This window comes from Coptis chinensis, chromosome 1, assembly GCF_015680905.1.
Source record: "Coptis chinensis isolate HL-2020 chromosome 1, ASM1568090v1, whole genome shotgun sequence".
Taxonomy (NCBI): domain Eukaryota; kingdom Viridiplantae; phylum Streptophyta; class Magnoliopsida; order Ranunculales; family Ranunculaceae; genus Coptis; species Coptis chinensis.
Genome location: NC_141456.1, coordinates 35,166,537 through 35,193,940, shown reverse-complemented (window position 1 = coordinate 35,193,940; position 27,404 = coordinate 35,166,537). Strand labels below are relative to the sequence as shown.

General features: G+C 36.4%; 2 protein-coding genes and 1 pseudogene across 2 annotated transcripts; 1 reads left to right on the top strand and 2 right to left on the bottom strand.

Moving 5' to 3' along the window:
• Nucleotides 1-1,882: 1,882 nt before the first annotated feature.
• Nucleotides 1,883-2,627, bottom strand: LOC147523684 (protein NDH-DEPENDENT CYCLIC ELECTRON FLOW 5-like). Its single transcript, XM_086571981.1, has 2 exons — nt 2,307-2,627; nt 1,883-2,194 (listed from the first exon to the last, which is right to left on the bottom strand). The coding sequence occupies exons 1-2, from the start codon at nt 2,625-2,627 to the stop codon at nt 1,883-1,885; spliced, it is 633 nt and encodes a 210-aa protein (XP_086428107.1).
• A 16,164-nt stretch (nt 2,628-18,791) lies between these two features.
• Nucleotides 18,792-20,297, bottom strand: LOC147523683 (uncharacterized; annotated as a pseudogene).
• A 3,115-nt stretch (nt 20,298-23,412) lies between these two features.
• LOC147523682 (uncharacterized) lies at nt 23,413-26,157 on the top strand. The gene is made up of 7 exons (XM_086571962.1): nt 23,413-23,525; nt 23,570-24,150; nt 24,230-24,333; nt 24,441-24,546; nt 24,644-24,915; nt 25,174-25,479; nt 25,562-26,157. The coding sequence occupies exons 1-7, from the start codon at nt 23,413-23,415 to the stop codon at nt 25,961-25,963; spliced, it is 1,884 nt and encodes a 627-aa protein (XP_086428088.1). The 3' UTR covers nt 25,964-26,157.
• The last annotated feature ends 1,247 nt before the right edge of the window (nt 26,158-27,404 follow it).

The following is a 27,404-nucleotide window of genomic DNA, read 5'->3' as shown; positions in this document are numbered from 1 at the left end:
TAATTAGTAGTATCATACAATCAATCCCTTTATTATTTTAAAGCTTAGAGAAAAATATAATCAATGACTTAGCATAGGAGATTGGTGAGGAAAGTATTTCCTAGCATGGTACACCATATGTAAAATCCAGCTTGCGCGCCTTGGTAGGCTAAAGGAGTAGACTTGATTTTATGAGCAATAGTCTTGAGCATACTTATTTGGGAGAACATATAGAATCATGTATACCTAAACTTATCCAAATGTGATCCACTTCATTCGCATCTAAAGCCATTTTAGAGTTGGGCTCTAACCTAAAATATATAAAGCTTAACCTACTGTAAAGATATGAATTTGTTCCAACCGTGTGTTTTAGGTAGCACCAAGATTGGCTATACAGGCATACCCATGTTCTTATTACAACTTGAAGAAGCATATTTTCCTAATGACATCTACATGCAATTAGCAAGATAATGTCATGGAGTACACAATTTTTCATTAATGTAAACCCAATACAAAAATCATATGGGCCTAATAGAAATGTAAAGATGGCAATGCACTTTGAGATGAGCTTAAAAATAAGGGCCTTACCTGAGAGTCATTAGACCCAAAAAATAGAGATGGATCTTAACGGCAAAAGAATTACTACAATCCATAGTGAGTCGGACAATTCTATTTCGAATGTTAATGATCAAGTTTCTGGTGTCGTAGAGTTTGGACGTAAGGATGGAGTCAAAAGTCGTAGTATCAAACAAAATACTTTTATGAAGGTGGTTCTGAAATTCGTTTGCTGGTTTTTCATAATCTTAGTTGCAGTCATATTGTCAATCACATGGATGGACACTTAGGAAGTAGAACATCATTTCATTCCTACTTGATTCGCTTGCTGATGTTATACCAGTTTCATGAACAATTTTACAGGTCTATAAACTGGGTACTGTTACCGAACTGTAAATGCACACAACAAATTTTTGTGTGAAATGTAGCTTAACAATTTCTGTGACGGTTCTCATGTTCTTAATACAACCTATTTGTTGACTCTCTTGACTTAGTTCTTTGTGTCAAATACATGCTGGTCCTTCTTTTCGTTTCCTTCTTAATTCTGAAGCAATTTATAACTCAGAATCAACATTTTGGTTAATTGATAGAGTTGCAACAATGAAACAGATAATGTACTTTTGGTCTCGATCAGTAACTTTCTCCCCTTGTACGATTTAGAGGTTTGGATTATGTAGTGTTCGCCCCTCCACACACCTTTAGGATTCAAGACAATTGGTTTCAAAGCACTGCCGATGGATCTGTACAGATGTACGCATACTTACCATACAATTCGTAATTTGATCCAGGACTGAAAATGTATAGTTCTTCAAACCCACTACTCCCTACTGCAACTGAGTTTCTTCTACCTTGTTGCATTACAATAGAAAGACAACTCTTAATATAGCAGGCCACATACATTTTAGGGAGTAAACGATTTGAAATTTTATCGTATAAATAATAGATGAAAGTCATGAAACATTTTCAGATTAAAGGAACTTCTAAGACCAAAAGTAAATTGGTTAACTTTCTTTTCATTGAATTGTTTTCTGTTAAAGAATTGGGTCAAAGTAATAAACTATGGGAAGTGCTTCCAATGCGTTCTCTGATTATATTAAACATTATCGCTAACACACATAAGGTTAATTTTTTCTTTGTCCTGTGTATGACCTAGATAAGTTGAATAAGAATTGATCAAGGGAAGTCCTATTTATTGGATGAGTACCCTGTCAATAAATGTGAATTCCCGAGGTGCGCTAATGTATATCCTGCTCATTTCCTCAGTCAGCAGTCCATAATTATGCAATTAAGGTCGACTCAATTCTTTTACTTCTATTTTGGTGTTTTTATTTAGTTCAGCAGCATCGTTTTAATCGTTCTTTCCCCTGCTAGAAAATAGTCCTTGAAAGGCTCCCGTTGTTATACTTTCTGATACTGGAGGAATGATGGTGTAATCAGACACAAAAGGCGGTTTGCTAAAGTAATTTGAACCTTCTAGCCCAACAACATAAGTTGCATCAGCGGTGCTCACGCTTAAATGGCTCAACAAAGACCCAGTCACCTCTAGAGCTGAAGATCTATAGTTTGTGATCACCACTTCTGAGCTTAAGACATCTGGATGCAGGGTCACAATGTGTTTAACTTCGACCATGTCGTCTAAATTCCTGCTCACCAACTCTACCTGCATTGAGAAGTTCCACTGTCTTCTATTGAAAAGTGCTTTCCAACTACAAAATTAAAATTGGAATTGATAGATGACCTGCGTCGATAAAGTCTTCTGCGTTTCCTCTCACATCATGGAGAACCCAAGTTTCGGGTGACCATGGGACTCCACCTTGGCTTGTACACCTGAAATCCAGAAACATGCCTCCTTGTATAACAACAGCACCGCCGTCACTCTCTGAAACAATTGCGTGTAGAACCTCGAGCGTGCTTCCATGCCACATATGAGCCTTGATTAATCCGCTTGGGAGCATCAGGCTGGTGACACTTCCATTATCCAACCTCATCCTTACCACACAGTTGTCACCAATTTCAGTAAAGCTTACTCCATGGTCTTTAAATTCTCTCTCCCAGTGCTCCACATTGTTGAGTGGAAAAGAGCTTGAAGCCATGGCTAGCACTAAGAAGTCTCTTTGTACTCTAAGCAAAAAGGTTAAGTCCTAGTAAATACACAAAAACATTAGGTGTTGGGGGATATGTTGAGTTGTTCCCCATATGGGTTCTCCATCATATTAGAATCAAATGACAAAGAAAGACTACAACCAACATTTCTCACATTGTTGCTGCAAGTATGCAATGACACTAAATTGCAAAGAAAACACCTCCCTACTACATGAGAAGCGATAAAACATAATTAAAACCCATTCAAATATGAGACGAATTAAAATCCGCATGAGGACAACCACTGATTGAAAAGAAAAATACCAACGTTTATAAAGATAAATTGTTACCTAAGTTGTGGATGTTAATGGTGTTGCCTATGTTGCCACTACTTGATCTGTTATGTAGAAAAATTGGTGAAATCCTCAAAGGTCATCTGTTATTTGTGCAGCCTAACTTTGGATACTAAATAGATCAAGTAATCAACTACAAAGAATAATAATCATTCGGTTAACTAATTATCTATTTTGTTAGCAACTTTACCTAGATCACTTTTAGACATGCATATCAAGAAATAACTTTTGTTGTTATATGATAAGAGCCCAAAACTATAGTTTTAACTCCTTAACAATCGTATTTTTAGACCAATTATGTGAATAATAAGTAAGAGTTAATAGTGATTACGTGTTTTTATGCATTTCAGGCTTCAAAGTCCATTATGTGTAGAAATGTGCCACTTTAGCAAGATAAAGGAGCAAAGGTCAGTTGCTAAGGAGTTCTGTGAATAAAGGCCAAGATTCAAGGAGACAAAGCCTTTTTAAAATCCCGGTCAAAGTTGAAAAGTCAAAGTCAAAGCGGGCAGAAACATCATACAAAGTCAGCAGAACTTTCAAAGACCATATCTTTGGACTCAGACCTCGGAATTGGGCCTACCTTATGTCAAAACGACCGGCTCGGAAAGATCTTTCCAATGGTTTAAGCCTTGACCCAATCAGAGGAGCAAAAGTGGACGAAAAATCTATTGAAGCTAAATCTAGCTGAAGAGCCCTTTTCGGACTGAAAGAATTGGGTTTTGGGCCCGATTTTCCGACCCAAAACATGGCTCCAAGCCCATGCACGATTTTTGGATCTGAAAGTATAAAAACAAAAGCATAGCTCTTTGTTAAGGGGAGAAAATTAATGGTAGATAGTTAGGTTAGAAATAAAAGTAGTTAGCCTCTATTAAACCTTAGTTCTAGATCTAGTTTTAGATTAAAGTAATTAGTTTTTATTCTTGTTTTAAATTTAGTATTGAATGATTGTTCTCCCTTGAAGTAGATAAATAAAATAGTTGTTCTTGATTCAATTTCAATTTGTCATTTACATTTATAGATCTAGTTTAAATTATTGTTTGTTTTAAATTCTTAGTTATTAATTAGATTTTAATTATTGTTTGATTTAGATTAGTAAATTTCAATTCTTTATATTATGTTTAGTTTTAATTTAATCGGAAATAATTGCATAATGATTCTCGACTAAACCTCCATTAGAGGGGGTTGAGAAGCCTTAATGAAAGCTTGATTTGTGTTAGCGTAGGATCGTCGTAATTTCTATTCCACTCTAGAAACGATTAATTCACCATGAGAATGGGTTTAATCTTTCACATGCTAGTTATGAATTGGTAGAAATGCCATGTGTAATTAGAAATTAGGAAGAACCAATTGTTCTGCATAGCAGTTCAATTCGGATTACGACGATTCGTCGTTAGTAAGTTAAGTTGAGTTAAGGTGGAATCAATCCCCCCTAATTCCTTATCATAGAATCGACGTAGTATTTCCATAGCTGTTTATTCAATTCACTAGTTGCATCTTGTGGGTAGTTGCATCGTAGTATAATTTCCCTTCATAAATCTCTCACTTGACTTAGAGTAGAGTAATTAGACTTAGAAAACACAGCATGCGGAAGGACTAGGAGTGGAACGAACTTCCTACTCAACTATGTTCAATAGATCGAGAGTAGACAATCTTTGATAAAACAACCCCTTTCAAACAAGTAGACCAGCAAAAATGCTAGTTTTACTAGCGTTTAGAGTTCTTCGCGAGCTTTACTCATTGGTAAAACTAGCGTTTTATCTTTATCAAATGGCGCCGCTGCCATCTTAGTTCACTTTCGCATTGTTTTCGTAGTATAAGAACTCTTCTTTAAGTCCTATTTCACCTACCCACCCTTGTTTCAATCTAACTGTGGTCGTCCGTTTCAGCAATTGAAAGTTCCTCGAAAAAAATAGATGGAGTGCACCTGCGCTCAAAACACTGGAACTGTGAAAACCCTGAGGCGCACCTGCGCCCAAGGAGAGGGCACCCGCGCCCTAAGCTGAATTTTGCCGGATTTCCACAGGTTTGTTTCGAACTTCGATTTTTCAAGTTTTTCAGTATTCTAACTTGTTATATACACTGAACACGCGTAAACAAGACGATATTCATAAGCAAAGCAAGGACACAATCAGGTATTCCTTTCTTCCTCACTTCGCATATTCTGTTAGAGGTTTATACTAGTATATCAGGATTGTTTGGAGGGTTTACGTGTTTAGTTAAGTTTGGTCTTAGCCTTGTATGAGATTAAGGTCTGGTCGAACAAAAACACCTAACGTAATTACACGACAATGTCAGCAAACAAGCCTATCTAGTATACCACCCACTACACCTCTAGCTACTATTGCATACACACCACCTGATATAATGCCTAAAGAAGGAGAGACTCCTCTCTCTGACTTCTACAAAGCCTTGAGCGATAGCCCCAAATCTTGCATCATTCTAGCAGACCTGGTGGGGGATTTCCGAATCCCCCCAAATATTTTTAATTTGTTACCCGTTTTTCATGGTTTAGACCATGAAAAATCTTATCAGCACATGCATAGGATTGAACAAGTCCTAACAACATTCTACCATCCTACGGTTGGTGCGGAACAAATTAAACTGAGGGTATTCCCTTTCACCTTAGCCGATAAGGAGGCGTCTTGGTTAACTACCCAAGCCTAATTACGTGTGGACTCGTGGGCTAAACTTGTTCATTTGTTTATGGAACATTTTTACCCACCCCCTAAAGACGGATAAGATGCTTTCCAAGATTCATTTCTTTCGACAAAATCCTCATGAATCATTTTCAGAGGCTTGGAATCGTTTCACCGATCTCCTTATAGAGTGTCCACATCATAACCTAGCGAAAGACACATTAGTTCGTGCCTTTTTCAAAGGACTTCTACACCACCATAAAGAAGTCCTTGACATAATGAATGGGGGTAGTTTCCTAAGTAAAGGAGCCTCGGAGGCTTATAAATTTTTAGAGGATCAAACTAAGCGAAATAACAATTGGGGGGTAGTGACGATATCCACCGCTCCGCTAGTTCTTCTAATACAGTTAAGGCCGCCGGTATCTTTGAGATTAAACACGATCCCGAGCTTAAAACTCTAATCGAATCACTCACTAAAAAGGTAGAGGCCATTTCTATACAACAAAAGCTTATCCCCGTCATGAATGTAAATTCAAATCCATGTAGTTTCTGTTGGAGTCCTGAGCATCCCGACTCTCACTGTCCTATAGCCTATGAACAGGCTTGTCTCATTAATAGTGAGCCTAACGCCCCTTAGAGACAAAATCCCAACTTCGGTTGGAGAAATAACCAACAAGTCACACCTCCAGGGTATAATAATCAATATGTTAGGCCAACGCACAGTTATAACCAAGCTCCACCACGACAAGGACAGGGTCAGGGTAATTATAATAATTATAACAACCAAGCGCAACCTCGACAAGGTCAAGCACAAGGTCAAGGTAGTTATAATAATTATAATGCTAATAGAAGAATCGTTCCGGTAAATAATAACTATCAAAATCAGCCCATAAATAATCAACGCGAGATAGTTCTAGTCACACCACCCGTGACTACTACACCCACACAACCGGATCGTCTTGACACCTTCATACAAGTGAGCCAACAACTTTTCCAAACCATGGCTCAATCTAACGAACAGCTTCTACAATCCGTTAATAATTTAAGCAAACAGTTAGGCCAAGATAAAGCCCAACCCAAAGGTGTGTTTCTAGGTCACGCGATACCTAATCCTAAAACAACAAACACAGCATTTGAGGTAACCGGTAATACTAGTAATGAAAATGAAAATGTAGGTGAGCTAAATGCCATCACCACTCTCAGTTCTGGCAGAGTGGTTGATAACAAAGTAACTATGCCTATAGTTACCCCACCAGTAGCCCCTACACCTGCTACTTTACTAGATACCGAAATAGAAAATGAAGAGCCTACCACTGTAGAGGTACCAGTTACAACACAACCTAAGAAACAGAAAGCCAAGATTAAACATCCAGGTGATACATATGCTAAATATTGAGTGAAACCACCGTTTCCACAAAAATTAGCCATGTTAACTAGGGATACAAATTATGAGGAGATTAGGGACGTTTTCAAGAATCTAACTATAAACCTTCCCTTCCTCGAAGCTATTAAAAAGCTACCACACCATGCTAAGTTTCTTAAGGAGTTGTGTACTACTAGGCGTAAGACCAATATACCAAAAGACGCCTTTTTAACAGAACAATTTCCAACTCTATCTGAACATAATGGAATTGTTAAGTACAAGGACCCTAGTCGTCCTCTTGAACAATGCACCTTAGGATATTCCTATACGACGACCGCGTTATTAGACCTGGGGGCTAGTGTTAACTTACTCCCGTTTTATTTGTATAGACAAATAGGTCTAGACGAAATGCAACCCACTAAAATGACATTGCAATTAGCTGATCGGTCTATTAAGTATCCTACGGGAGTGGTTGAAAACATGCTGGTAAAGGTTCAAGATTTCTACTATCCGGCTGATTTCGTCATCCTCGATACAGAAGTCGCTAACAACTCTGTCCCGATCATCTTAGGGCGTCCTTTCCTGACAACTGCCAATGCGCTCATAAATTGCCGCGATGGTTCGATGTCCATGTCTTTTGGCCATCTTGCTGTTGAAGTAAATGTTTTTAAACCAAAGACACAATTACCCGATTCATCTATGGATGGAGAGGTTAGCATGATCGAGAGCTTCGCTCGAGATTATTTCAACAACACGTTCCCTGATAATCAAATGCCCAAATTTCTTTCCTTTGGAAGTTCAGACTCCAACATTTTCATCCCTATACTAGTTGATACACATATTATGGATGAGGACGAGATAGATGACTTTCTCAAAGATATAGAGGAATACCATAGTAATGTGGATATGACTAATCTAGATGAGGAATTCGATGAGTTTCTTAGAGCAGGTGATGATTCACCCTATCAAGAACTACTTTGCACAACATCCGCCTCGACCCCCCTCCTTCCACCCTTTCAAAGGAATCTCGAGTTTGCACTCGATCCTTTTGTTTCTCCTGTGCTTCATAATTTTTTAAATCCTCCTAGCAAACAAATACTTTCCAAGGATAAACCACTTGACACCTTCATTTTCAGACTTGAGACAGTCCCTACCTACACCATGAATGAGTTTTGTGCTAAATCCACATCCTCATTTTTTCCATTCCTTCCTACTACAACTTATCCAAATCCACCATATCTTCCACAACCATTCACTTTTCCACACTTATTCACTAGGACACCCTCTCGTTCAAAGATGAAAAAGAAGGTGCATGCTAGGTTACATTATAGGTCTATCCGACTTTGCCTTCATTTCACTAGGTTGCGTCATAGGAAATCTTGGTGCTTGATTGTGTTTGGATATGTTTTCTATGATATTTATTTATGGAATGATCCACAACTATTTCGGTTGTTGATATATGATAAACTGCATGTTCATACATATGTTTAGATAAAGTCTCGAGTATCGACTATAAATGACTCAATTTTTGTGTTTGGTGCATTTCCTTTTATTTCCATATATTGGTGAGTACACCATTAAGGTAACCGGGCCCTCCCTATGGAGTGTGTGGCTGTAAGTACCGGATCCTAAGTCTACGTTTAACAATAATTCACGTTTTCCACTCTTGCATGTTTTCTCGAATTTTTGAGTCATGTTTCTCTATGAGGTGAATTATGTCTTTATTGCTTATTGTTTTTCCTTATAAAAGTAAAAAAATATTAAATAATAAATATAGTAATCTAGGAAGTCTCGGGAATCTGACTTTAAAAGACCCACTTGTAAAAAACAAATTTTCTAAACTCTGTTGTAAAAAATTTGTTTGGGGGTGGGGTGTTCGTGTTTCCGTCCTAGAATGTTTTATATCCCATTAGAGTTACTTAGGCCGTTTAATTGTATTCCAATTCGGGTTGACATAATCTATGAATTTAGAGTTCATTCGTTCGCATAACTTACATCATGCACGCACTTTGAGGCGTTTTCCACTATCTTATATGTCATCCACGGTCGGAATAGAGTGTTTTATGGATCATTGGATTGGAAATTCTCTCCTGATCATTTCTATATCTCATTTGCAAATATCGGACCGGTAACGAAGCGGCAAATTTAGTTTGAAGTTGTTCTAAAAATCGACAAAAGTCGAAATATCGAAAATTGGGCTTGGGCCCAACTCGCTACAAGACAAGCCGCAAGCCAAGACTCTTCTCCCTCACCAACAAATCGGCGTTTTACATCTTCAAACCGCCATTAACAACACCAAAGATTCAACCAAAATAAATAAATAAAAAAAAAAAAAAAAAAACCTAACTACACCCACGCCCACAATCCAAGCCAACTTCAAATCTTCTCTAAAATCTTTCCACCACCACCTCCACCAAGTTAAAAAACCAAAAACCACCGAAAATTTATAAATTGTGAACTGTCGCGCCACCACCACGCCACCACACCACCACCACCATCGTTTTTTGTGAGGTTGTCCCTCATTGCTTCCCCCTACATTCCAAACACTCCAATGGCTCAACAACGTCGAATTTTGCCGGAGCACACTTTTATTGGCCACCACTTTGCACCGTTTTACGGTGACGAAATGCCTATTCTAATTTCCGTATTATGCTATGTTTCTTCCCTATTTTTTGTACACGTTTAACGGATTGGATTACGGTCGACACTGTGTGACCTACCAATAGTATTATTCGATCTTTCCGTGCAATGACTTGGCAAGGGTGGAGGATACAACCTCATTAGGTTGCACCCTACACCCCGTCAGACCAAGTGGCGCTTAATAGGTTAGCAACCATAGATGATAAATGGCATGAAGCCTGGCAAGTTATCATGGCATGGCAGGATACGAAGGAACCTCACTTCTTTATAGAAGAAGAGGATGAGGAGGATTAAGAATAAAAGCGGGAGATAAGGTAAGTTTTTAATTCCAGTTAGTGTCTGCTTATGTCCCAAGCAATTTGATTCTTGTTAACTCCATAATGGGTGGAACTCTTATAGAGTTACGTCAGTTTTTATATTAGTATATATGTTTTAACCTTGTTTTGTAGATGTTCCAGAATTTCACGCATTTCCATGGTATTTTTCTATCCTCTTTATTTAAATGTTTTGAGGACAAAGCATGCTTCTTGTTTGGGGGTGGGCATAGAAACACGCGTAATTAAGGCATCTGATAGGATATAGATATATATAATATGCACTTGTTTTCTAGTTAAAATTTCAAAAATTCAAAAATATAAATAAATAAGTTATGTTATACACTTAGGAATATTGGTATTGTTTTCTTTCTCTATGCTCTTAATAATCTAGAAGTCTCACGTAGCTTTTGCATTAGAATAATTTTTAGAAACTTGGGTTAATATGTAGGTAATAATCTTTGCATCTATCTATAAATATATTACATGAGTATCTATGATTGTTAGCAGTAAGTTTCTGAAATCTAGGCTAGAGTACTCATTCTACAAATCCTGTGAGAATATAGCCTAAAGCCTTATATGAGTGAAATATTTGAGAAATGATACAAAGGAGAAGTAAAATCCGGATAGAGAAATCACACGTCCACTTGCTTGATCACTAAACCATATCCTAAGAGAGAATTTAGGCCCTCCTTGGATCGATATAGCCAGAAATTCAAACCTATGAATTATTTTCCGCTAGTAAGCCCCCTGAGCCTTTCTTTAGCCTTTCATAAACCACAAATCCTTTAAAAAAAAAAAATTAAAAAAAAAAACCTACCCAATTTAGAATAAGTCTGATAATAGAATGAGGAAGAAAGAAGAAGAAAAAAACCTATCTAAACAAAAATTAGCTAGTTGTTTCAGAAAATAAATAAAAGAAGTTTCCATCCAAAGAAAATAAAAGAAAAAAAAATAGAAATAGAAATAGAAATAAAATAAAAACTCCAAAAAATAGAATAAAAAGAGTCAAAAGCCAAAGAAAAAAAAAAAAAATATGGCTAAGGATGGAAACAAAGTGTAGAAGTAAAAGTAAATGACAAGGTTTTCTCTAGTTACATAATATGAAGACTCTATTATCTCAGACTTGTCCTTTTTGAATATCCATTTCCTTCATTCTTAAACCATCTCCTAATCCCCGCAACACCTAATAAAGACCTCTAGCTCAATTGGGAATAGGTTAGTGTGATAGTAAGTGGCAGATGTGTTTGATCGACTCTGGCTCCCTTGTGTGTCATTGAGATTGTAAGGTAAAGTGTGCCCACTGCACACTAGAGTAGCAAAACTTGAGTGGAAAAATCAGAGTGTTGTATCTTGACTATTATTGTGAGAACCTACTTAAGGACGCTATTCTGAGTTTCAGAAACGGACCTGCTAAGCATTTCATAGTATTACTCATTGTATATATGTTTATTGTAGATGATTGATTATTATGCATATATTAGTTTAGGTTTTTGACTTGGTTATTCTTATTCATTTGCTAGTGAGATGTATAGATAATTGGGAGCATGAATAAGGAAACAATAGTTTTATTTCTTAGTCGTTGTAGTATAGATAAAGTTTGTGAGTACCTTCACTGGAAAACTCTCACGAGGCTATAACTCGTCCACTAGAGAATTCTAGTGGTTTAAGGCCTTATTGCATATGGTAAATGCAATCGCACTCAGCAAAACAAGAGTAGTTAGAACTCCATTTTTGGTCACTTATTCTAATTTCTCATATTTGCTTGATGACAAGCAAAATGCTGTTTGGGGGTGGTTTGATAAGAGCCCAAAACTATAGTTTTAATCCCTTAACAATCGTACTTTTAGACCAATTATGTGAATAATAAGTAAGAGTTAATATTGATTACGTGTTTTTATGCATTTTAGGCTTCAAAGTCCATTATGTGCATAAATGTGCCACTTTAGTGAGATAAAGGAGCAAAGGTCGGTTGCTAAGGAGTTCTATGAATAAAGGCCAAGATTCAAGGAGACAAAGCCTTTCTAAAAGCCCGGTCAAAGTTGAAAAGTCAAAGTCAAAGCGGGCAGAAACAGCACACAAAGTCAGCAGAACTTCCGAAGACCATATCTTTGGACTCAGACCTCGGAATTGGGCCTACCTTATGTCAAAACGACCGGCTCGGAAAGATCTTTCTAATGGTCTAAGCCTTGACCCAATCAGATGAGCAGAAGTAGATGAAAAGTCTGTTGAAGCCAAATCCAGCTGAAGAGCCCTTTTCGGACCGAAAGAATTGGGTTTTGGGCCCGATTTTCCGGCCCAAAACATGGCTCCAAGCCCATGCATGATTTTTGGATCTAAAAGTATAAAAACAAAAGCTTAGCTCTTTGTTAAGGAGAGAGAATTAATGGTAGATAGTTAGGTTAGAAATAAAAGTAGTTAGCCTCCATTAAACCTTAGTTCTAGATCTAGTTTTAGATTAAAGTAATTAGTTTTTATTCTTGTTTTAAATTTAGTATTGAATGATTGTTCTCCCTTGAAGTAGATAAATAAAATAGTTGTTCTTGATTCAATTTCGATTTGTCATTTACATTTATAGATCTAGTTTAAATTATTGTTTGTTTTAAATTCTTAGTTATTAATTAGATTTTAATTATTGTTTGATTTAGATTAGTAAATTTCAATTCTTTATATTATGTTTAGTTTTAATTTAATCGGAAATAATTGTGTAATGATTCTCGGCTAAACCTCCATTAGAGGGGGTTGAGAAACCTTGATGAAAGCTTGATTTGTGTTAGCGTAGGATCGTCGTAATTTCTATTCCACTCTAGAAACGATTAATTCACCATGAGAATGGATTTAATCGTTCACATGCTAGTTATGAATTGGTAGAAATGCCATGTGTAATTAGGGATTAGGAAGAACCAATTATTTTGCGTAGCAGTTCAATTCGGATTACGACGATTCGTCGTTAGTAAGTTAAGTTAAGTTAAGGTGGAATCAATCCCCCCTAATTCCTTATCATAGAATCGACGTAGTATTTCCATAGTTGTTTATTCAATTCACTAGTTGCATCTTGTGGGTAGTTGCATCGTTGTATAATTCCCCTTCGTAAATCTCTCACTTGACTTAGAGTATAGTAATTAGACTTAGAAAATACAGCATGCAGAAGGACTAGGAGTGGAACGAACTTCCTACTCAACTATGTTCAATAGATCGAGAGTAGACAATCTTTGATAAAACAACCCCTTTCAAACAAGTAGACCAGCAAAAATGCTAGTTTTACTAGCATTTAGAGTTCTCGCGAGCTTTATTCATTAGTAAAACTAGCGTTTTATTTTTATCATTATATAGAGTTGTTTATCTACCATAGAATTCCCACTATTACGATCACCATAAGTTTCAGTTGACTTGTAGTAAGCCAATTACAAATTCCCCTCAACCTAACAAAGTCAAAGAATTCGTACTCGAATCTCGATCACCTTATTGGTTAATGGGGATACCTATTGCCTGCTCTTCTCTCCTTCACTGAAATTCCTCAAAAGATAAAACAAATTATTCAGAAAGTAGTAGATTCAATTGTGATTGTACAAAAGGTTTACAACACGCGTATAAAAAATATTTTGGCATTCTATACTTAGGATAAAAACTGGTATGACATTGCTCAATAACCTAATTGAACTAATTTAACCCATGGCATTTTACATTGTAAGAAAACCTACAAACCGAAATCCAACCACTATCTCCTAGTGTTCCTAGCAGTGAATATTTCATTGATAAAGGTTAGACATACTCTTGCCCGGTAAGAAACCAACTAACATGTGGTTAAACCATGACTTAGCCATCATGTATTACATTTAAAATCTAATAGTAGCCTAATTATTTATCATATTTGTAACAAAATTCCGTGCTAAAACATGCAGGGACTTCCAATGTTAATACTTATTTGTAGTGGGATTTGGTTTTATTGTTAATTCATTATTAATTGTAAACTATTAATCTTTTTTTGCATTTCAGTGAAGGGAGTCATCTAAATTAAAGGATTACTGGGCATCAAAACTTGGTCCACTTACAAATTCTGCACAACAAAGGAGGTCCTTTTTCTCAGTGACCATATTAAATTGATAACACAATGCAACTTAATTAATGAATGCATGTGATAAAAGACTCGAACAGTATTAAAATTAGCTTAATTGATATAATTTTGCATACCAGCACATGAAACAAAATTTAAGATGGTAAAAGGAGTCGTACATCCTTTGAAAGTTTAGTTTCAATGTTGATGTCTAGCCTTCATTCGCAGTAGCCAAAGTCGAAGAGCGAAATATCTACAAGACAGATACCAACCTACACTTAGTCAAGAAAAAGTCAAGTCAAGTTAAGTTTCAATGAGATGAGTATGGTAATGAATAGTTAGATTGTAATATCAACTAAACCATCTTAAAACCCTACAATAAGAAACTCCCTTTTCTCTTAGAAAGTTCTTCCGGTGCAAGTCTAAGACATTCAAATAATCCTTCATTGTTTACATTCCTTGTAGGTTATCAGTAAGTTTTAGTAGTACCCTAGCATTAAAATGAATTAACATACCATCAAAGAACTACCTCAAATTATCACAAAAAAAGTGAGAACCTTTCCAATTCTCAATGAGTGCATCACTACTAAATATAAATACCTCAGTATCAAAATATTGTTATGTGAAACTGCATAAATTCAAGAATACTACAAAGAGCGAGTTGCACTACTTTTAGTTTGAAGCCTTTTCTTAAGCCATTTATCTGATTATCTTAATTTCCTTAGTGGACAGAGGCAAAGTGAAGAGTTGCCCAATTATAAGAACAAAGAAGAAAGGTCATCATTCTTGATATGACTATGCCCAAAAGCTATTAGTGTGTTTAATTGTTCAAACAATAATAACAATATCGACAAAATAGTAGGTCGGGCAATAAGTAGTGCATGATAAGAAGTTTGTCAAGTCTCTATTGTATGTCATTGAATGTCCTCCCTAAATTTGATAGGTTTACAACTTAGTATGTCTTAAAAAAATATATCTAAGAGAGTTATTCTTCTATAGGTCAGCTACATAAGAATAATATGAAAAACATAGTAACAAAATTTGACCCTTTAATTTATCGACTTCGTATAGCTTAACGTGAAAATGTTAAGATCATTCACTTCACTTAAATATCAACGTAATGCTCTTTGAAGGGTTTCTACATCTATTTGCTATTTATAATTCACGATCTATCTATATATTACCTTGAACATATACTTTATAAAAAAAATTACAATAAGTTCATTCACTATGTAGTAGTACATTCCTTCACTTATTATTATTATTTTTTTTTTTCTAAAAGAACAGTTATAGAAGACAGAGACCCTTCAATGAGCTATTATTAGATCATTCACATTCATTAACTCCGAAACTGATTTTGTTGCATTATTAGGTAGAATGTGGAACTCCAAAAATCCTTAACAAATGCAACAAAATACTTAAAATAGTCTAGCAAACCAGCACGCGCCCTGTTTCATTTCTATTTAACCTAATTTTTTCGATGGTCTTTTTCTAATTAATTAAGCTTAATTAAGAGGTATATTAATAATAACACTTTTGGAAGTCACATTATAAGTGATTTCGAAAACTTGGCAAAGTCATTTTTAAAGTGATGTTAAATACATAGATATTACATCATTTTATAAGTGACACGGCGAGTGACATAAAAAAGTGTTACTACATCACTATCACGACATCACTAACTAAAATAATGTTAAAAAAAATTGTGATTATTATATCACATGGTGAGAAAAATGATGTCATAATTTTCTTATAACGTCACTTCGCTGAAAGTGATGTAAAATTAGTGATGTCATATGTCATATTTGTTGTAGTGAGCGTACAATAAGTACACAGATTATCACCTCCAACCCAACTACTGAATTTTGTATCCAAGTGTGTGGTCTATTTAAGATGGAAAAAGAATTGGCAATGCTATTTCAGATCCCTACTCCTTCCTAAGGTTTTACGTTTAGATAGTTATTGTCTTCAACCAAGAGGTTGAAATATAGCTAACGCAATTTGTTGTTGGCTTAAAGACTATCAAAGCTTATCTCCAATTTGCCAAACCTGTATGTTGAGACTTTGACAGAGACCATCCATTAGAGAAGCATATCATATAGCACAAAGGTCATAATCTAATATCAGCCAATCAAGTGTATACTTATCAAGTTATTCCCCTAAAGAAGAAAAGTTGAATGAACAACTCAACCTATAGTGCCTCAAAAGCTTAGATTTTTTTCGTTCTTTGTGCAGGTATTGATAAAACCCTTGAGGTGAATAAGACTCATTGAGTTGGATTACCTTAAACTATTAGGGCCTGAGGCAGCCTTACCTAGTCTAAAGTGATTTAAAGAACAACACATATGTATAGATGAGATAAGACACGCTGAATATTAAAGAGTAATTATTATTAAAGAGATGAAGATGCTACCATTAATTTTGCAATCACAAAGAAAATGAGTGAGTGTATAGTATAGATTAATGTCCAGCAATTAATAATAATACAAAAATACCTCAAGATGTTGAGCAGCTTCCATTGTTAAACCAATAGTTGCAACAGTTAGTCCTATTTATCCTTGCTCTAAATAAAATGAGGAGAAAATTAATTAATAATAATACGTCTAAGTTGTTATAGATTATTCATCAAAACCTTAATTGTCAGAATTAAAATACCTTCTACATGAACAAAGAGAGAACAGAGTAAAGAGAGAGAACCACAAATAAAATTAAATGAAAAACTTTGGTTGGATTATTTCTTACTGTCTCCTAACAACTTAAACTTCATGGAGGGATGTGGTCAAGCAACTATTTTGGTGTTTAGTCGTGGGGTTTTTGGGTTTAGGGCGCTTTAGCTTTCCATTTTGAGTTGGAGACTTGGAACAACCTATTTTTCTTTCGCCAATTTTTTTCTCCACTTCTTGATGCATTGATAAGTGGAAAAAAATAATAATAATCTGAATGTACATTATATACATTAGTGTATTTCAAAACTTGATAGCACTCCTCTATTCATTCGACAAGGATAGGGTAATTCAATTCCTCTATTTCCAACAACTTGATGGTTGTAGTTATGAATAGAGGGAATTACTTTAGCTTTAAGTGACCCACAACTTAGACACTCCCAAACAAAATCAACATAGCACCTAAATCCCAATTCTTTATATGTGAGATCTAAATGTTCCATTTTCTATTTATTTCTAAGAACCCAAATAAATCCTAAAAGTTCAATTCTATAAAAATCCAATCAATTCCAATTAAAAAAACACTTTAGTGAAGCTAGAGAATATGAATACCCTGATTAAACATGTTGGTTTAATTACAAAACATAAATTTTAGAGAGAAAGAAGAAGATGCGTACCTTGATTTGGAACAATAGTGAGAAATGCTCCAAATAGATACACATCAGTATGTGTACTTGCTTTGCCAGTTCTAGCAAGTTCTTGTGCAATATAGTTGAGAGTACTTGCATGGTGAGAAGTTTGAGGATCAACTCCATGATCACATAATTTAGCAAGGTCGAAGTCCCCTTACTTTGGGTTCGTTTCACCATCTAGTAGTATATTGCAAGTTTTAGAGGCTTAAGTTAAAGTGTTCAAATTTCGATGACTAATGTGCAATTAAGTAATGACACAATTATTTAGTGATGCAAGTTCAAACTTGTCAACAAATGCAATCATGACAGCTAAAAAAATTTCAAAGAAGATAAAACCCACAACCAAAAACGCAAAGTTGGGAAAATAAAGTCCCCCGATTTCTCATGTGCGCAAAAGGAAACCCCAACACCTCCCTCCTACATGAGAATTGATAAAACATAATTAAAAACCTTTTAATTATGAGAATTAAAATTAGTAGGAAAGCAACCACTGATTGAAAAGAAAAATACCAACATTTATAATAAGGATAAATTGTTACCTGAGTTGCGAATGTCAACAGTGCTGGCTATGTTAAGTTACCGCTACTTGATCTGTTGTTAGATAGCTTAGTGAAACCCTTGAAGGTCATCACGCAATCTAACTTGGGATCGTTAGGTAACCTTATTGCAATTATATAACCTTGTAGTTTAGATTTTTAGAATGGTGCACTTATTTGGTGGCAGGCATAAAGTCATCTTGTAATTGAGACAGGGATATTACAATTGCTGTCTAGATTTTCCAACACTTTTAAAGAAAGAAAGAATAGAATCAGGAATAAACCAAATTAAAAAGCTCAGATATAGATTTAAAGTAGATCTATAATTGAAAAGCTTTATACACAATTTGGAAAGCTCAGATATGAGTTGCATGAGATCATGACAACCATCACATCCAACTTTTTAAAAATTAATATTACTATCCATTACCTAGTGTAATCTTGTGAGAAGTTATACAGACTCTAATGGCAGAAAACCAAAAGTGTCAAAGGCGAATGCAATAATAAACCGGTGTTGATTTGCCATGCACGCCGCTTCATGTTTCTACCACTTTTATTATTCGTTGTGGCTTCGGTTGCGTTGGATTGGTGTGTTCCATCGCCTTTTGAGGCAGAACAGTTTTCCTATACTATTTGATTGAAAGTATTGTTCTTTATTGGGTACGGCAAGTTTTTAAGATTTTAATGGCAGGTAGAGGTCGACCAAAACCTCAAATCTATTAAAAAAAACCACCCATCTGCACCATAAAACGCTAATTGCAAAGTAAAAATCTTATAAACGTAAGTTCAAAACTAATTACAAAGTTGTATTATACTAAACGGATCAGGTAATACAGTTTTTCTTCTCACACAACGTTGTTCTTCATTGCAATCAATCAATCACGGCAAGTTGTTGGTATTCTAGACCACTTAGAGCCAATTCCATCACACCCTCCGAGTCTGGCATATCTTCCCCACCGAGGAACAATTTGATCCCTTCTAATGACTACTCACCGGCATGGCCATTGAGTCTCTAAGGTTCTAAAATACCATCTCTGGAACTGTGTATCCCTTATCCTCAAACTTCTTTTTTATCACATTATAATATGTATCCAAATTGGTTTCTTGCACCACTGTATTGTATCCGTAGCCCGGGGGAAATCCACCATATAGGTACCCAGGTTACCCACCACGGCCACCATATGGACGTCTGGCATTATCAAACTCCATATCACTGAAAACAAAAACTTTCTCAATCATCTTATCTTTATCCAAGTTTCCAGCAACTGCGACTTGTAAAAGCAGGTCAAAAACTTTCTGAAAATCTGTGTTATATCCTGCTTCCATCCTTCGAATAAATTGAGTCTTGGAACGCAGATTGCCTCCTTCAATCTTGTGAAGCTTTGGATTCTCACTAAAGGTTATTACCTATCCATTCCATGGGTGTTCACTCAGCTCAGATAGCAAAAGACCGAGAGCTACACAGACCTCCATTGGCTCACCACTCATGCTTCCAGATACATCACAAACAAAGAATACAGTTCGCAATTTACCTTTTTCGAGAGGTCATCTACCATTCTCTTCCACTACAGCAAGAACAACCGACCACCATCATTATGCCCGTCGTTTAAGTGCTTTATGATGTCATGAGGAAACAGTGCTCCAACCGCAATCTTTGCTTCTACACGTTTAACCTTGCCTAAGAACTCATTGAAGCGGTTTTCATCGTGTTTCAAAAAGTGCTTCTTGTAATTGGACATGGCGATTGAGGCAACTCGATTATAAGGAAGGGAGTCCCACTTCTTAGAACTCATATAAATCTCACGGTAATTCCAAAGATTTGACGAAGTGGAGCAAGAATTTCTTTTCCGAAGTGCATCACAAACCCCCGTAAAAGTATAATGTGCATCTTCTACTCCTTCATATCCCAAATAGGTTTCGCGTGGAAAGACTTTTCTTGCAATGCTCTCACAAAGAAGAGTGGCCTTATCGAAAGAAGAATCTAAAGAGGGACACCACTTTGAAGCCAAACTGATAGTACCAAACTCACCAAACTTCAAAGACTTGATCCATCCCAGTCGAAGAAAATATTGCCATAGCTCTGGATATTATATCATTGATAACTTGATGCAAGTGTCGCGATGAGTAACGCCTTTGAGATGAAAAATGATAGACAAATTTCATATCCAAATAGAACTGCACATGAATCCAACATGTTCGGAAGAAAGGTCAAACTATTTGCGAAAGGAAATTGAAAAGAACAATTGAATAACAATTTTAAAATACCTGTTGAAGTCCAAGAGGGCCCAATGGCCATTGACCATCCTTAATATCTTCCCAGAAGCTCTGATCATTAGAAAGATATAGGATAACGGTCTCTATAAGCCTCATCAACAGAAGAGTCACAAATCGTTTCCTACCTACAAACATATCTATCGCTATGCTTTCCATTCTGTTCAATTTTGTAAAAAGTTCCTGAATGGCCAAAAAGAAAAAAAGAAAAATAATAGTAAGAAACAATCAGATTATAACTTTTAATTCATATTATTAGAAGCCATGAGGACAGACGTGGGCGAGAGATGATTGGTGCCTTTAGTGTGCATGCTCGATGGAGTTAGTGGGACTATTGTGACTCTTGCTTGGTAGGGAAAAAGATAAGAGACAATGGTAAATGGTAGTTTCAGGAGAAAAGTTAGGTTTTCGATAGAATTTGTTTTAGGAGTTTATTTAATTTGTTATTTTGTTTTTTTTTTTTTTTTTAAATTTGAGGAGTTCTTAGAAAATTAAGAATAGATTAGGGAGATTTAAAAAAAATTGGGGAGGTGTCACTAATTATTATTCCATCCGATTTTTTAGAAGCCAATCATATTGCTCGAAGTGCAAAATGGAGCGATATGGTGAGGATAGAGAATGTGCGCAAGCTTATATATATATATATAGCCCGGCTCCTAAAAGGACCTTAAATAAGTACCAAATCTAAAACACTCATAACTTCACCTACAAAATGATTTAAAACCTAATCTTTTATGCATATGATCTACTAATCATAAAGAACATCTCTAAAAAAATTCAACTCATTTGATATCCTCTAACTTAGATAAAATTGTTTTCCACTTTTGAAAATATATATAAAGATCCAGAAATGTCTAGTTTTTGCAATAATCGTTTGCCAATGTTAAAAATTGTCAAACGGGTTGAATTTTTGTAGAGATGTTCTTTATGGTTGGTATATCATATGCACAAAAGATTAGGTTTTAAATCATTTTGTAGGTGAAGTTATGGGTGTTTTAGATTTGGTACTTATTTAAGGTCCTTATTTAATGTCTTTTTAGGAGCCGGGCTATATATATATATATATATACTGATTTTGCTCTAGTCGGGACTTCGGGATAAAAAAAAAAAAAAATATATATATATATATATATATATATATATATATATATATATATATATATATATATATATATATATGGGATTTTTTTCTAGTCGAGGGACTTCCGGATAAAAAAATCTTAGGACTAAACAAATTCACGTGATTTTTTTTTCTCCTTTTTCTCAACTTTTTTCTCTAACCCCACTCTTTCTCTCTCCTCTCTCTCTCTCTACTTTATTGATTTTCTTTGACCCCACACACTCTCTTTCTCTCTCCCATCTCTCTCCACTTTATCAAACAATTTCACGTACGTTTTTTCTATCTCCTTTCTCTCCACTTTTTTCTCCAACCCCACCTTTTCTCTCTCCTCTCTCTTTACTTTATTGATTTTTTTTACCCCACACATTCTCTTTCTCTCTCTCCTCTCTCTCCTCTCCACTTTATCAAACAATTTCATGTACTTTTTTTCTCTCTCCTTTCTCTCCACTTTTTTCTCCAACCCCACATTTTCTCTCTCCTCTCTCTTTAGTTTGAACTGTAACTTGACCATGAAAAGCAGAAATGATAAATCCAATTTTCTCAGTAGGAACACATTCGATGCACTTTTGTATCACATGATTTCCATTTTGATCACGTACACATTGCATGACATGGCCATCAAGCTCCTGAACAAGCCGTGTTTTCTGATAAAGCTCAATAACCTCGAGGGCCTATAGAAAAATACCAAAATGTGATTAACTAAGCCCTTGAAGAGAACATAATTTTGTACATACAAGTGAGTTATGATTTATGCATGTCGTGTTAGAGAATAATGCAAATAAGAGAAAGTGAGTTATGATTTATGCATGTCGTGTTAGAGAATAATGCAAATAAGAGAAAAGTAGCTTAAGGGACATAGGCAACAATGCATCATGACAAACATCAGAGTCTATGTAACATTGACGGATCATATTTTCAAGAATATCCAAGACGGATACAAGGACATGTATCCATGTTGAATACTACATAGAGAGATATTGAAGTTTATATACCTCAACTTTTCGTACTCCGCCATGTTTGATACTGATACACATACCAGAGCTATATGCTAGAAACTATAGTCCTTATAGATTTCAAAAAGATTGGCTCATTGAAAAGTTGGGTCTCTCTCATGATGATAGTGGTTTTCACTAGCCTCAGCAATCACATTTATTTTAAGTGGTGTAGCAAATTTGATATAGCAAAGTACTTGATATTCATTCAATATCTACTCATTTTAAATATATTTCCTTCTTTACCGATCAAACCTATATAATATTTTGTTAACCATGTATATTTTCAATCAACACTGCTTGAATTGATACTTGGATGAACAACTATTTTTGTATATAGCCGACTCAGAGGTGACGCCAGAGATATCTTGTATACAAATAAAGTAAAGAGAGAGGAGAGAGAAAAGGTGGGGTTGGAGAAAAAAGTGGAGAGAAAGGAGAGAAAAAAAAAGTACGTGAAATTGTTTGATAAAGTGGAGAGAGATGAGAGAGAGAAAGAGAATGTGTGGGGTCAAAGAAAATCAATAAAGTAAAGAGAGAGGAGAGAGAAAAGGTGGGGTTGGAGAAAAAATTTGAGAGAAAGGAGAGAGAAAAAAAGTACGTGAAATTGTTTGATAAAGTGGAGAGAGAGAAAGAGAGTGTGTGGGGTCAAAGAAAATCAATAAATTAGAGAGAGAGAGGAGAGAGAAAGAGTGGGGTTGGAGAAAAAAGTGGAGAGAAAGGAGAGAGAAAAAAAATCACGTGAATTTATTTAGTCCGGAAGATTTTTTATTCGGGAAGTCCTGACTAGAACAAAACTGTATATATATATATATATATATATATATATATATATATATATATATATATAAAAGTGAGATACCCATACCCAACGACTTAAAATAATGGAGGCCCACTTGGGAAAGGGCCGCGTTACAGACAATTTTATTTGATAAGAGTAAAAAAGAAAAAGCGTTGCACAGCATTTGGTCTGGGAAGAAATTAAAGTAGGGCTAGTCTTCTTCCATTTGAGTAGAGCGGACAAGAGACAAATGGCGATGGGTCTCGTTTCAAAAGAAGTAGTTCACCAAGCAAGTAGTAGTAGTCGTGGTCGTCTACAACTAGATCTGATGCAAGTTTGAAGAACAAGAGAAGGCAGATCGAGCATCATCACAGGTTTGTTATGAGATATGATCCTGATGCTAAGAAAAAGAAAAGGCATCAAGTAGAAGTAGAAGAAGAGGCACTACTCAAGCGGATTCAAGTCAATAATAATAAGGAAGAAGAAGATGGCAAGCAGGTGAGGAGGAAACAGCAGCATAATAATAATAATAAAGAAGTTGGCCGCGGGGTACTGCTTCTCTTGGGGTCTACATTCCTCCATTCAAGCTGAGGAAGCAGGATAATAATGTATCAGATGATGATAAATCGAGTCTCGCCTATCAGCGCTTGACCTGGGATGCCCTCAGGAAGACTATTAATGGTCTGGTCAACAAGGTGAATGCTACTAACATTAAGAACATTGTTCCCGAGCTCCTTCAGGAGAATCTTATTAGAGGTAGAGGTCTCTTCTGCAGGTCTATTATCAAGTCCCAACTCGCGTCTCCCCGCTTTACGCATGTCTTTTCTGCATTAGTTTCTGTTCTCAATACCAAATTCCCCCAACTTGGTCGACTTCTTCTGAGGAGACTTGTCTTGCAGCTCAAGAGAGCTTACAAGCGTAACGATAAGCCCCAATTGCTCGCAGTCACAGACTTCATCGCCCAGCTCGTTAACCACGAGGTTGCTCATGAGCTCATTGCTCTCGAGTTGCTTACCATTTTACTGGACGATCCTTCTGAAGACAGCGTTGAGGTAGCTGTCCGATTCGTCACCCGCTACGGCTCCCTTCTGCAAGACCTCTCCCCCAAGGCCCTCCATGGTCAGTTTTTTTTTTTTTAATTCCTATCTCTCTTCCTTCAGTTTTATATCTTATCGATGCTTGCTCATATCCATTCCAGGTATCTTTGAGCGCTTTCGTGGAATACTCCATGAAGGCCAGATCAACAAAAGGGTCCAGTTCCTGATCGAGGGCCTTTTCGCACTCAGAAAAGCCAAGTTTCAGGTACTGCTGTCTTATATTCTTTACCCTCATTATACACTTTCAGTTTTATCTGTGATAACATCCTAGAGGCCAACTATGTAACCTAACCGGGGTATTCCATTTCACAGGGTTACCCAGCTGTCCGCCCTGAACTGGATCTTGTGGATCCCGAAGATCAGTTAACCCACGAGTTAAGCCTGCTCGAAGATGCTATTGACCCAGAGACATCTCTCGGTAATTTTTGTAGAACCAGACTTGCGTTCGAATGTAAAATCGCCTCGCTCGTTTTTATTCTTGAGCTAATTTGCTTTCTCTCCTTTTTGGTATGCAGATATCTTCAAGGCGGATTCACAGTTCTTAGAGAATGAGAGGCGTTATGGAGAGTTAAAGAGAAGCATCCTTGGTGAGGAATCGTCTGAGGATGAAGCAGGGTCTGATCAAGACTATGATGAAGAGGAAGAGGCAAACGTAAAAATAAAGGATGAAACTGAGACTGATATTGTGAACCTCCGCCGCACGATTTATCTCACAATCATGTCGAGTGTTGACTTGGAGGAGGCTGGCCACAAACTATTAAAGATTAAGCTGGAGCAAGGACAAGAGGTGAGAAATGAACATTTGGTTTTATTGAGTGCACCATATTTTTCAGTTCACTGAATTTGTTTCTTTCTGTCTTTCTTTTGTTGCCCCCCTCCCCTTTTTCTCTTAATATTTTGGTTACTGATTTAGTTTATCACCTCGGTAACTGTTGTAGTGCCTCATAGGTTTTTCGATGGTTAGAACTGTTGGGCCTTTATTTTAGGGTGAATTGTCTACAAGGAAGTAGTGTGATATATCTCTTGTATGTTCTGTTTCGTGCAGATGGAGTTATGCATCATGCTCTTGGAGTGTTGCAGTCAGGAAAGGACATATCTCCGCTATTATGGTCTTTTGGGGCAGCGCTTATGCATGTTCAGTAAAATACACCGGGAAAATTTTGAGACATGCTTTGTTCAGCAGTACTCATCGATTCATCAGCTTGAAACTAACAAACTGCGTAATGTCACAAAGTTTTTCGCAGACCTGCTCGGCACCGATGCCCTGCCTTGGCATGTTTTGTCGTACATACGTGTGACTGAGGAGGATACGACATCATCTTCCCATATCTTCATAAAAATTATGTTCCAGGTATCTAATTAGGTTAAAAATCTAACTGTATTATTGCTCTTAACAATCATATGACTGCTAATTCATATTACATATCTGCCAGGAACTCTATGAGCATGTTGGCATCCAATTGCTGAAGGAACGACTTTCCGACCCAGAAATGCAGGCTTCTTTTGAATTGATATTCCCAAAGGATAACCCCAAGAACACCAGATTTTCCATTAACTTCTTTACATCTATTGGGCTTGGTGGCATCACAGAAAACCTCAGAGAATACCTGAAAAGCATGCCAAAGCTCATTATGCAACAAAAAAGGACAGAAGAAGTTAATGATTCCTCGAGTTCGGCTTCATCCAGCTCTGATGGCCCGGATGCAGAATCAGATTCTTCGGGTAGCTCTGAAGAAAAGAGCGGAAATTGCAGCACAAAAAGCCCTAAAAAGAGGCAATCAGATTCTTCCGGAAGCTCTGAAGAAAAGACCAGATGGAGCCGGAGGAAGGTTTAGATGTCTGTTTGTGTGGGCCAGATATGGGGATGTAAAAGTTTAGACTAGACATCTGTTTGTTGTGCAACACATATGGCTGATGTATAGATATCAGTTTGTGTGCAACACTTATGGGGATGTTCTGCCAGCATTATTAACAACTAATAGTAACTCAATTATCTGAAAATAGAAATGGACGTACTTGCGTTACTTGATACCGAAGATTCATAAAGGATGGATTCTAATTACGAAATAGTAAGTATTCCTAATTAGACAGACACTTGGAGTGTGTTTGGCAACTGAGACTGGAAACTAATTAGGAATAGAATGGAGTAGGAAACCATTAGAATGGAATCTATTAGAATAGAATTTGATTCCAACTTACAAAATGTGTATTTGGCAAACGTTTAGAAATCATCGGAATTCAATTCCTACTTCAATTAATGTGTTTGGTTGCCGTATAGAATCCTCTAACAGACTCCAATTTTTAGTTTATTTTCTGGGAACTGAACAAAACTGTAGGCAAGGGTTTTTATTATACAATATTAAATACCACTTTGTTGTCCTGGGAACCTTGCGGTCTGCAAAACTGCGCTAGTTTCCCTTTGCCCAACCTCTTCTATTGTTCAAGTATATGGTGCCAAATACAGAATGTATCAAATAGAAACATCGACCGTTCAAGGGATAAATTTCAACCACTTGGTGAATGTCATACTGGTTAAGACTCTCTGAAGTCTTGATAGACTATTTGCTACATAGTTATTATAGTATATTGACTGATAGGAATTGGAGCACTAAAAAGCGGTAAGAACTCTCTACTTGGGCACACCCAAGGGGAGTCCTCTACTTTCTCTCAAGCTTTGAGTTAGTCCTTCCCATTCAGCGATTGTTAATTCTAACAGATCACTATACTTATTGATTGAGCTATATCAAAGTATGAAGTATCCCCATCCAAGTCCGAAGGCGACATGAATCCCATTTCGGATTGAGTATCCTGCTTCAACCAACCAAATGGTAGTGTTGATGCATTGTTATGTGCTCTATTGGTGGTCTCAGAACTCAAGGAAGTGTTAGCTCCGTCTGCGTGTGGAAAAAGGTGGATCAATAATCTGGCAAGAGCTCACGGCCTCATGCTATGTCACTTTGATAAAATTGGTACTGATAGTTACACTTCAAGCAATCGAGGTCGACAAAAAAAGGGGGAAATGTACTAATGTATGCTTGGACTTTAGAGTCGAATCTTTTTAGTCCATTTTGAAGTTGTGAAAGTGTGAAACCGTTGTTTCCACTTTCCAGCTTTAAGTCTTTGTTTTTTTTTTCTTTGATGAAATTTACTTTGGCTTCATTGCTTGCAACATTTTCAGCAGCTTGTATCTGTTTATTTTGCCTTTGAAGGATCTTATAGGGTTGCCAAGTTTTATGTTTTCTTTTATGCATCCAACTCCTATCCAGTTGTCCGTCC

What these genes read in the sequence shown, in the direction of transcription:
- LOC147523684 (XM_086571981.1), bottom strand. Translation starts at nt 2,627, where the DNA reads ATGGCTTCAAGCTCTTTTCCACTCAACAATGTGGAGCACTGGGAGAGA. An exon ending in AAACTTGGGTTCTCCATGAT is followed by an intron (nt 2,195 to 2,306) that starts GTGAGAGGAAAC and finishes TTCTCAATGCAG; the next exon opens with GTAGAGTTGGTGAGCAGGAA.
- LOC147523682 (XM_086571962.1), top strand. Translation starts at nt 23,413, where the DNA reads ATGAGATATGATCCTGATGCTAAGAAAAAGAAAAGGCATCAAGTAGAA. An exon ending in AAGGAAGAAGAAGATGGCAA is followed by an intron (nt 23,526 to 23,569) that starts GCAGGTGAGGAG and finishes ATAATAAAGAAG; the next exon opens with TTGGCCGCGGGGTACTGCTT. An exon ending in CTCCCCCAAGGCCCTCCATG is followed by an intron (nt 24,151 to 24,229) that starts GTCAGTTTTTTT and finishes TATCCATTCCAG; the next exon opens with GTATCTTTGAGCGCTTTCGT.